Source organism: Rhagoletis zephyria, unplaced genomic scaffold (assembly GCF_001687245.7).
Source record: "Rhagoletis zephyria isolate East Lansing unplaced genomic scaffold, Rhagoletis_zephyria_1.1 Rzeph_scaffold_02161, whole genome shotgun sequence".
NCBI lineage: Eukaryota > Metazoa > Arthropoda > Insecta > Diptera > Tephritidae > Rhagoletis > Rhagoletis zephyria.
In genome coordinates, this window is record NW_016159245.1 from 27,149 (window position 1) to 39,322 (window position 12,174).

The following is a 12,174-nucleotide window of genomic DNA, read 5'->3' on the forward strand; positions in this document are numbered from 1 at the left end:
TTGTTAACGAAGCGATATTCTGCCGAAATCCATAATAAAATCCGCGTTTTGCTAACTTTAGTACTGCAATTGCCACACCCATTTCTAGGGGTTTGTCGCCTTACAGAAAAATTTTGCCGTACAAATATTATTTCTGGATAGGCATTCTACCGGAATCCGCAATGAAATTTTACTGTTTGCAAAAACTCGATGTTTAACACTTTACTAAATATATCTCATCATAAGTTTTCGAAAATAAATTACAAAAAATTGTTGATTCTCACAAAATAAAGCATCTCGTCATAAAAAAAAAATATTTGAAAAATAGTTCTTGAAAAACCCCCATTTTTTAACCCCGTGTTTTATAGAGTATTAAACAAGGATTAGGATGGTATAATTTCATGTCTTCACTATGCAAATCAACTTCAAAAAGTTCAGCTGTTAATAGCTAAGTTAGCTTTAGGCCAATCTTCACCATCTTATATGAGGAAATGTTAAGCCCGTTTCTTTAGCTTTAAAACGACGTTAAGATGAAGTCTGCACGATGAGCAGAACCCGAGATATAACGATTTGAAGAAGTACATGATTAGTCAGAATCACGAAAAAATGCAAAAATTTAACAGATCATATCTCCGAAGAAAAAAAATTAAAAAAAATACTTGTTAGCTTATTTCATATGTAGAACCCATACAAAAAATTTGAAGCGAATCGGAGCCATGACATAAATTTCCAACTTAAAAAATAATGGGTCATATACATATGTACATATTGGTGCATGTACATATTTATGTACATACGTAAATCGCGCTTTTTCTTATCTGAATTAAAATATTCAATTCAAATTGAATTTTATAACCGATTTTTAGTATTTATTTTTTATATATTATGATTTTTTAATTTTATGATTATTTTTAAATATGTTAAACTCTATTCCTTCAAGATGCTGCAACGATGAATAGATATCGTGGCCCAGACGCCTACACTTTCAGTGATTCCTTGGCGCTAACAAGTAAGTAAATTAAGTTGGAATTTTCAAATACATATGGAATGCATGTAAATAAGGGTGGTCCAAAAATGCATGTGAAAAGTAAAGTCGGAATCTTCTATACCGAAAAAGATATACCCCTGGCTGATTCTATTTCAATTCATGCAGGATGAGTGGATTCAGTGAATAGCTTGAAAATTCGAAATCAAGTTTAATACGATTTTAAATGTTTTTAGGGCAAATAAAGAGACACTTATTTTTTTGTTTTGTGAAAAAAAAACGCTGTTACGAGCATATGAAAATTTTAGGGCAAAGTGTGGTTTTAGGGAAAAACGGCTGACAATTTTTTATTCAAATCTTTCTGGTTTTGTTGAAAAATCAATATTTTTTAATTGGGTTATTTGATTGTAGAAGTGTTTATGATGCTTTATATTTGCATAATTGAAAATTGAAAAAAATTTTGAGAATTAACAAAATGGCGGCCATTTTCTGAAAAATCAAAAGACCCTAAAAAACACGAAAAATCTTATTAAAATTGATATCGAATTTTCAACCTATTCACCCTGCATGAATTGAAATAGAATCAGCCCCCTATTTTTTTTATTTTGCAATGGGGTTACAAATAAAATATCGTTATTATTAAAAAATGGTTAAATAACAATTGGGTATTACTATTGAAAGTCTCCTGGGGTTTCCAATCGAAAAATATTGATTTTCAAGAATTCTATACATTTCTTTATCGGAAATATTTAATGTAGTGTAATACTTCTTAATTTTGCCAATTTTTGCTTAAAATTGGGGCAGAATTGTATATGCATTTGTCAAAAATTTCACTAGCCTCATGAGTGAAATTTTATACACCTCATACTTGTCAAAAATTTACTCGCAGCGAACTTTGTTACTAATTCACACACGCTCAAAATAAAAAATGGGGGTATACTTTTTTCGATATAGATCAATCCTAGGGGGTTGCATTAAAATTTCGACTTCACTATTTTTGGACCACCCTAATGTACATATGTATGTATGTAATAAAAATGTTTACTATTCTTTCTTCAGGTTTTGGTAAATTTAATTATTTTTTGATTTGTATCTCTGGCATGGTGCTGGCCACAGTTCTGCTAGAGACAGCTGGTATGGGCTTTATTTTGCCCATCGCGCAATGTGACCTACAACTATCGAATCAGGACAAGGGTGTGCTTAGTGCGATCGGTTTTTTGGGTATTATTTCAAGTTCTCATTTATGGGGATTTTTGGCGGATACAAAGGGACGTCGCAGAGTTATTCGGCCCACACTGCTGGCAGGGTTCGCAGTTACAGTTCTATCCAGTTTCGCCCCTAATTTTTGGGTCATGGTTCTGCTTCGTTTCATCAACGGATTTTTGTAAGCATATGAGTATTAAATTTACCTTAGTTTACTACAAATTTATATCAATTTTATTAAATCTTTATCTTTAACGCAAAATACATCAGTTACGTTAGGTGGTAGCTGCTGCAGCGGCACACCCGGGCCCTGTACGAAATTGTGCATTAAAACTAGTGCGTAACACCCAGAAAAAGGCTAGAAAATATATTTCTCTTAACATATCGTATGTTCGTATTTTTTAAAATCAAGCTTTTATTTAACATGTACAATCAAAGGAATAAAATAAAGTAGAGTAACAAAAGATTTTTTAGTAAGAAAATGTTGTCAAAACTGCACTAAAATGAATAAAATAAAATAAGTTAAGGTCTCGTTAAAGCTACTAAAAGGCATTTAGTGAAAGGAGTTATTCAAACTCTAATGAAAATTACTAACAATTTGTACTAATTTACTTCGTTTTTAAGAAAGTTTGTCGCGCGAATAGCAAACCGGCATTTAAATATCTGCATACATACATATACATACCCAACCAATTATGCATGTACGCTGAATTCGCCGACAAGCTTTTTTAAAAATTAGTACAAATTGTTAGTAATTTTCATTAGTTTGAATAACTCCTTTCACTAAATGGCTTTTAGTAACTTTAACGAGACCTTAACTTATTTTATTTTATTCGCTTTAGTGCAGTTTTGACACAATTTTCTTACTAAAAAATCTTTTGTTACATTACTTTATTTTATTCCTTTGATTTTACATGTTAAATAAAAGCTTGTTTTTAAAAAAATATTTTCTTTACATTATTTTATTTTCTAATTTTTACTCCATTTATATAAGCGTTGTATATTAAAAAGTGTTATTTTATTTTATGTACAAAATTTTGCAATAGATATTAAAATAATTCAACTTGCAATGAAAGAGAACAGAAGACTATGCAAGCGAAATGTTGTTTGCTTACTTTTTGTATAAACATACATATGTACATATAACAGCAGTTAATTTCATTTAAAGAAATTGCGTGTCGTCCATTTCCGCTGTAGCGTATGTAAATGGTGCATATATTTAGGCGCAATATCTAACTTCTTCTGGCGGGGCGACATCTGAAGTCTTCTAATTGTATCTCCTTGGCATAATGCCTACAACGAGGTTCATATCTAGACTAGGTTGATATCTAGAACTTGCTTGTAAAAATAAATAACTATATGGAAAACTGCGTATCAGCAAAATTCAAAACCGCGTATATGAAGTTGTAGAAATTATTTTCTAGAGCGTAAAAACACTCATATTTCAAAATGGTTCTCTTTTTTTTAAAGCAATCGCATTTCTGGATAGTACATTTCAGGACGAATGGATAAGGATTGAGCCAAGAGCTTGTGTGAGGAAATCCAATTTTTGGCAGCCAATGTCAGTTACGCGGTTTTGCAGAATGAAGATACGCGGTTTTGTACTTTAAACGACTATATGATTGTGGCACATGGTTGGTGGATGGTTGGATTTTTTGTCGACGATAATTTGAATAAACAAGTTCGTTAAATTTAAAAATTTACAAACTGGAGCGATTTAAAAATAAATAATGTAAGTTAATACTTGTTTACTTAATTAATTTAGTTAATTCCAATGATTTGGAAGGTACTCGGCAAAAAAAACTGTATTCTTAATCGGAATGCAATCTCAACCAGAGACGATATAGTAGACCCGACAAAGAAAATGGGACGTATGTTGAAGAAAGTCGGACTGACAAGATATATACACGTAGAACCTGTTTTTTGCCCCTCTGAAAGAATTTTAAAAATTCTTTTGTTTGAAATGCAACCGTGACACTAGCTGGCAGAAAAACTTGCAAATTTGCGTTCGTACAGAAAATTGCAAGTTTCTCTACCTGAGAGAGAATTTGGGAGCATTTTTTCTTACTATCTGATATTTTGAGTGATAATTCTCGCTGGATTTTCGACGAACAAACCTATTGTCTTCCCTACAAAGCGTCTTCAGACTGACCGATTCTAAATACACTCAAATAGAAACCAATACACATAAAAAACGCTGTTAAAATTTCCGNAATTCTCGCTGGATTTTCGACGAACAAACCTATTGTCTTCCCTACAAAGCGTCTTCAGACTGACCGATTCTAAATACACTCAAATAGAAACCAATACACATAAAAAACGCTGTTAAAATTTCCGTTAAATTTTAAGGCAGTAAAACAACGACCTTAAGTTAACATCAACCGAGGCCATATGTTGACAAGGGATGCAAAATCACAGTTACACAAAAGAACTGGTCAGTTTTTCAGAAATCTCTTCAATTCTGATGTAAAATATGATGCCAAAAGACTGCAGATCTCCCATTTAGGTGACCGTCATATGACCGGCAGATGTCTCGTAGGATTCCCAGAGAGTTTTGCTGTACATAGAAATTTGTGCTCTTTTATTTTCATTTTGACTCACTTCAGTGTTGGTTCCTTCAATTCAAGTTGGCATTCGGTTTTTGGAATTTAAATAAGTTCTCAGCAAAAAAGTTTGTTTAAAAAAATACATCTGTGTACATAGTGCTTTAAAATATCAATTTTTCCCTTATACTACGTTCAAATTGGCTCCATTTAACTTGTTAAATGAAAAAGAGCTTTTTGGAAAACACAATCGTCCACATTGAACATTTGGAGTTAACTTTGACGGTTGTTTGATTAACAATAAAAATTCGAAAAAAAATATTCTAAATCAAGTTTTTGTGTTTCAATTTGTTTTGTGCGAATGTCTGCTTCACGATATTAACGCATACGGATAACTTAGAGACTTCAAAATGTTTAGTTCGTATGCACTATTTATCTCTGCTTACGATGAGACCTCATGGGAAATAACTAATTACCGCCTGGGCCTCTTTTTAGGCGGGCAGACATGCATACAGTTTTGATATTTTTGATAATTTTTTTTTAATAATTTTCTGAATATAAATTTTTTGAACGTTTGCGTGTCAAATGAAAGCTTTTGGGTCTTTCTGATTGGCCGGAGCAGAAAGCTCTCTAATACAACTCTGCGCTGAACTGGTTTTCAAACGAGTTAAATTATTTAACTGGTTCAATTTTCAAACAACAATTGCATGCGATTTAACTTGTTTATGAACATGTTTTGTTCATTTAACTGGTTCAAGCCCATTTAACATGTTTAGCTCGTCAATTTGAACGTAATATTACCTTAAACCTTTGGGATTGGGCAAAAATGATGTTTTGTAATTTAGGCAGAATTGAATATGCGCTTTCTGGGAAGACAATCAGCCTTATCATGAGTTTCATTTTCCCTGAACCGGGCGGATGACAAATTTTCGGGTGAATTTTTTTTCAGGCGAAACTCAGGATAAGGCAGAATATCTACATGTAATATTTATTCTGTTTGTTGGCACTATATCCAAACACAAACGCATCTTAATTGTCTTAACAGTGAAACATTTCTTATTTTCTAAGTATGCGAATAAAACTTCACACTTAAAATTAAGACATTTATAACAAACATTTTATGAAGAAAATCCCTTCTTCGTTTAAAATAAAAATAAGCGAAATCGGCAAAATTTCATACAACCATGCCTTACATGAAAATTTTCCACGGTAACGCTAGTAACAGAAATGGGTCGCTTAGTCTAAAATGGAAACAAATATACATATTTTAAATTTAAGAAAACAAGGCAAATAGCAAAATCGGCTAAAAACGGCTAATTTTTTTCTGCAAAACGGCTAACAAATCGGCTGCCGGCTAAATAGAAATTTCTCCGGCTGTTTGCTATCGCAACCGGCTAAATCTAGCCGGAAAACGGCTAAAATGGCCACACTGATTATATCCACAAGAAATGTTATACACTTTTGACGAAGAGAGGGGTTCCTCCTCTCTTCTTCGGTAACACAGAAAGGAGGATTCTACGTAGTAAGGGTTATAATCCCTAACCGAATTCTACGCAAAAATAGTGTGGACCCAAGTGCCACAATATGAATGGCAAAGTACAGGGCGTAAAATAATAACTATCGCACAGGTTTTTTGAAAAATAAAAGGGTTCTTTTATAGATTTTGTTAAACAAAGTATTTTTTTGTTAACTTTGTAAGTATTTTACTTTAATTTTATTAATTGGTTTTAAAATTTTAATCCTTATTTGCATTTGCCAGCTTTGGGAGATAAGTACATGCGGCACACACCTCTTTTTCAGTGTATTTTTTCTTAGATTTTGTTTAAAGAAAAAAACTCCCTCCTAGTGGGAGGAAATGAGCCTATGGTTACAGAAGATATGTAATAAAGTAACCGACGAAGACTTTCGTGCCGCTTGCGCTTTTCTCCCAAACCCTCTGGTAAACCCAAAGGAAGGTTAAATTTAAAAACTATACAAAAACGACTTTTTTACTTGCGCTTTTATCTCAAAGTACTTATCGCTGGTAAACCCAAATGAATGTTAAAATTTAAAAACAAATTAATAAAATTGAAGTAAAATCTGTAGATAATTAACAATGAACTACTTTTTTCGCAAAATCTATAAAGGCCAACTTTATTTAAAAAAAAAAAACTGTGCAACAGTTATTATTTTACACCCTGTATATGACAACCAGGGAACGGATTTTATGAAAATTGCCTTTTTTCTGCTAAAGAGATAGAGTATATTCGATTAAGAATGTCCACGATTTCGCATTCCCTGATTCCATATATACACATTTGAAGTTGCCTTTTTTTGCCATTTTTAAGATATTTGCCTTTTTTGCCTTTTTTAAGATATTTGCCTTTTTTTGCCTTTTCTACCTTTAAAAAAGTGATTATAGCATTTACAATATTTTTTTTTAAATTAAAAAATATACACTTGCCCATGCAGCTTATAGAAGCACAGGAACCTCTTGCCAAAAATTCAAAGCCGTTTTCTCAGCTAACGTAGGCTTGAGACAATAAGGGGTGTGGATAAAATTGTAAAGGGCGAGGAAAACGCCCCTATTCCTGATAATATGAACGTTTCAAACGTTCCATATTTAAATTCGGCTACACTTGTACAGATTAAAGTTTTATGAGTTAGAAACTCGAAAGGATAAAATAGTCAAAGTTTCAAAGTACAAATTTTTCATATAATGAAACTAGTTCATAGTTTTTCTCTTTTTACTTGTAATATAAACATTTCTAAAATAAATGTATTTTTTGATTGTTCTTCGTTCTTTTCTGTCTTTTTTTAGTGCCTTATTTTGCTTTATTTGCAATACCTAGTGCCTTTTCTTGCCTTTTTCGCTATTTTATTTTGCCTTTTCCAGCCTATTTCGTTATTTTATTTTGCCTTTTTATAGGTTTTTAGGTCCTAAAAATCCATTCCCTGATGATAGCATATTAATAGCTGGAAAAAGGAGTACAAAAGAAGTACAAAACCAATAAAGGAGTACATTTCCAGATATTTTTTTTGTGAGTACATGGGAGTACATTGCAATAAAAAGGAGTACGTTTACTCCCAAAAACAGTACGTCTGGCAACCCTAGTCTAAGACAAGTGCCGAACTTTTGCACCTGTTTGTATGATCGGTACGAGAGTGAGATTTAGTCAATCTAGGACGCCAAAATGAAATAAATGCGCTTGGAAATCGATCATATTTTGTAATTTGTTTGAAAATACTCCAATTGTTACGAAAATAAGCATAAAAGAAATGTAATTGGTATGATAACAGCTATCAACATGCTATTGAATAGCATGCAAAAACAAATTTGCAAGCTTGCATCGATAACAAGACTTTGAAAGTAGTGCGCGTTTTTATTTTTTTGCCAAAAAGTTTTTTTTTATTAAAGGTTAACACTTTCACTAAAAATGTTTGCTATACAGGGCGCTTATATTTGCATTTACATAAGTATTTTAATGAAATTATTTTATAATCAGCTAAAAGGTAAGGCAAGTTTCAAAAATCTTGAATCTTTCATAGACTAAAACTTACAAGTTCAGCGTAGTTCGGCTATGACAAAGCATACAGGATGAGCGTACATACTCATAGAATAGACCTAAAAAAAATGCCCATAGGCATCATAGGCTTTAACATGGCTATGGAGAACTTGTTCTAGCTAATGTAAAAGGTGACTAGTTTCCAACTCAGTCAGTCTATACAGGGTGTCCCAGTGATAAGTGCCTTTCTTTTGGGAGGTGATAGGGCAGGTCTAGACGAATAAAAAATTTTATGGGAGGTGGGGTCTAAATTGCAACTATGGGGAGTTATAAAGTTAAGAAGGTGATCGGCAGTAGTTCTAGAAAAAAAATTCTCACGCCTAAACGAAACACCCTAATGAAAAACTACCTATGGAGCTTTTTTATCCAATAGTATCAGCATTTTAGGAAAAAATATCTTGGGTGGTTCTTTTAGTTTTTAGGGAAATTTGGGCATATAAAGTAAAATTTCAAGAATTTTTTACCCTTGTTTTACTTTGGCGGCCGTTTTGGTATAAAAAAGGTCCTATAAACCCACACATTTTAATTATTTTTCCGATATGGTCATGAAATTTCCTTAAATTTTGCCCAACATGCACTCAGAAAAAAAATCCCTTGATGCTAGGAGAAAAGGTTATTATTCTAAGGAAATATTACCTTGAAATGGTTCCAATGGCATGGTTCCCTTACTATGAGTAAACGATTTGACACAGTTTACGAAAAACACAATTCCTTAGTTTTTAGGTAAAATTTACTTGCCATTCCATCCCCCGTGAATAAATATGTCATTTTGCTCGTGGCGCTCAAACAGTGGCAATAGCCAACAGAGCAAAGCTCTGGAGTACTAGTCGATGGATTCAATGTTCGAGTCCCAGAGCAAGAATTTTTTTTTTAATATTTGTTTTTTTTTTATTTTTTTAATTGTAATTTTTTAAATTGTATTAAAAAAAATTATCTAATTTATTTTTAGTGTATTTAAGTATTTAGGTTTTTCCCCATATGAAATTAATTTTACTTTTTGTAATTTATATTTAAATGGAAATAATTGACTTACCTTACTCTAACCACCTCCAACCGGACTCGAACCTGCGATCTCAGAACCACAAGCAGCAGTCTTCACGCGACCCCACGGTCGACATTTGCCAGGAAAGCAATTAACTTTGTCTTAACAGAACTCACAAAATTCAAAATTATTTAAGGAAATTATTACTTAACTATATTGAAAAAATTATTACTTACATATATTCAGTAAATTAAATTTACGTCCTCAAATTAATGACGATCTATTTTTAGCATGAACCTTAATTAAGGAAAAACTTCTCAAATTGACTAAATTTTTCGTAATATTAAGGAAAAAACAGTAACTCTAAAACAAGGATACTGTTTTCTTGTTTTAAGGAAATGCTTTTTTCTGAATGTATGTATGTCATACAAATTGTTTAGTTTTATTTCTGAAAAAATATACTCCAACTAGTCTTTTTAGGGATAGTTCGGCCATTTGGTATAAAAAGTTCCTATTAACCTATGTTTTTTAATTTTTTTCCCAATTGCAATGCAATTTCCTTCACATTTGCCTAATATATGTATGTATGTCATACAATTTTTTCTTTGTTTTACTCCGGAAAAAATTGTCTCCACCTAGTATTTTTAGGGATAGTTCGGAACTAAACCCCTTTGACACTAGTTGAAATTTCAAATTGATATCTTTAAAACTTTGGCTAGATTTGCAAAATCTCGCAGTGTGCGGTGGTAAGGTGTTAGTTGAGGCAGCGCTCCGAAAAGTAAAAGTGTAATGCTAAAGCTTAAAATAACGCCAAAATCCATATCTATTGTTTTGTAAAATGGGTGGTTTTCTACAGGTAAACATGATTTATTATAATTCAATATGATTTTTACTTCATAATTTTAAACACAAACTTAAAAAACCTAATATCACTCAGTACTACGTAAATTTAATAAATAATTTTAAATGAAATACATAGATTTTGTTTTTAGTTAATTTGATTTGAGATTGTAAATAAGCGACTCCAATAACTCTTAAATAATGTAATAATAAGCCATTCTTACTATTATATTTGAAGGGGTTAGAATCATAAGGGTCTAAGTGTCATTTTTTGAAAATATAAGTTATACCCATATTTGTATAGTTAAATATAGTATTTATTTGATGACAAAGAGTAAACTTTTATTTATCTTAAAACAATGTCAGACCTACTTAAATCCTTTTGATACTAACCCTTTCATTTAACATAAATTATTTTGTTTAAGATTTTAGGCGCCATATTGGATCGGTCATTTTGGTTTTCGTTATTTAGACTTCAGATTTGAATTCAGCGACCTCAAAAATCCTGTAAACCTGAATTCATGTCGATATACTCTTTTTTTAAATTATTGGCACAAAATGGGTATGCAATCTTTCTTTGTGCCGTACACTGTGCCCTTTTTTCAATTTTAGCGTGCCAAAAGTCGTAACTATGCAACGAATGCATGTTGAAATTTTGGGAGAACAAGGCATCCACCAATATAATTTTTTAAATTTAAAATGGGCGTGGCCCGCTCAAATTTGCCGGAACCTCCCATATAAATAATAGTGCTAGACGTTCATCAATCTTATATTTAAATTATTATCTTATCAGTATTTATAATTGAAGCGTCAAAATATTTTTGGCTATTTTAAACTAAATTTTCTATTTCAGTAATCTGACATCAGATTTGAAATCAGCAACCTCGAAACCTCCCATTTATATGAGTTTTTGGTGAAAGGGAAAAAATTATAAAATTTGGTCGCTATATTGGATCTGCCATTTTGAATTAAAAAAAAAAAATCGTATCGTCGTTTAAAGTACAAAACCGCGTATCGTGATTCTGCAAAACCGCGTAACTGCCATTGGCTGCCAAAAATTGTATTTGCTCACACAAGCTCTTGGCTCAATCCTTATCCATTCGTCCTGAAATATACTAGGAAGATATGCGATTGCTTTATATAAAAGAGAACCATTTTGAAATATCAGTGTTTTACACTCTAGTAAATAATTTCTAAAACTTCACATATGCGGGTTTGCATTTTGTTGATACGCGGTTTTGCGACCGCGACGACGTTTATAAGTTGAAACGGATAAAATTATAAAATTGCGTCGCCATATTGCACCCGCTATTTTGAGTTTCAAAAATCTGGCATCATATTCGAAATCAGCGACCTCAAAAACTCCCAAACACAGAGTTTCCAATCATCTTGGTTACTTCTCGACTTTTGCCCAGCAAATGATGGTCGCCAGACCAAAGTGCATTGTTTCTAGGGCTTATAAGCGGGAAATGCATACGAGCGGGGTGCTTATAAGGCAGAAATACTGTACTTTCAATATCTCTTCCCACAGGTTTGAAACTTACTAAATAAATTAAGACATTTAAGCTAAACCACGTATTAAGAACTATTTTAAAATAACTTCGCAAAAACAAGTACTTAAAAGGATGCGAAAAACTTCACACTAAAAAATTAATAGTTTTACTCGTCACAATAAGCAACGTTTGATTTCGATTAGTTTTGTTGTGGTTGTTTTTTCTTTTGAATTTATTGAATTGACTTAGTAGCTGAACATTTGTCAGCCAGAATACTAAAAATCATGGCCATCTGAAATCATTTAAATTTGGCCTTTTGGCATGCTATTGTGGGAAATTCATCCGCGGTATCCCTGCTGAACTGTTCCTTACCAGAATATAGCTATCCACGTTACAGCGTAAAATAAAAAGTCGGGTGTCGTTTGGTTTTTTGCGGGTTCACAGGAAACCGAATATATTTACTTAAATCGCGATTCAAACACCTTACACGGAGTTGCCTGATGAAGGTCCAAGCAGGAAAAAGTCCTTGCTTGCCCTTATCAAGCAAGTCTATGTCTAGGTGAAAACAAAATGTCATTAGTTATGGCGTTACCAGATTTGTAAG

At 32.4% G+C, this 12,174-nt stretch overlaps 1 protein-coding gene across 1 annotated transcript in view; it reads left to right on the forward strand.

Annotated features, from left to right (window-relative positions):
* The window catches only part of LOC108366131 (putative transporter SVOPL), a 56,073-nt gene that overhangs the window by 16,191 nt on the left and 27,708 nt on the right, over window positions 1–12,174 (forward strand). The window contains exons 3-4 of the mRNA XM_017620440.1: window positions 920–988; window positions 2,024–2,348. Coding sequence (XP_017475929.1) covers window positions 920–988; window positions 2,024–2,348 — 394 coding nt within the window. The remainder of the gene's footprint in view (window positions 1–919; window positions 989–2,023; window positions 2,349–12,174) is intronic.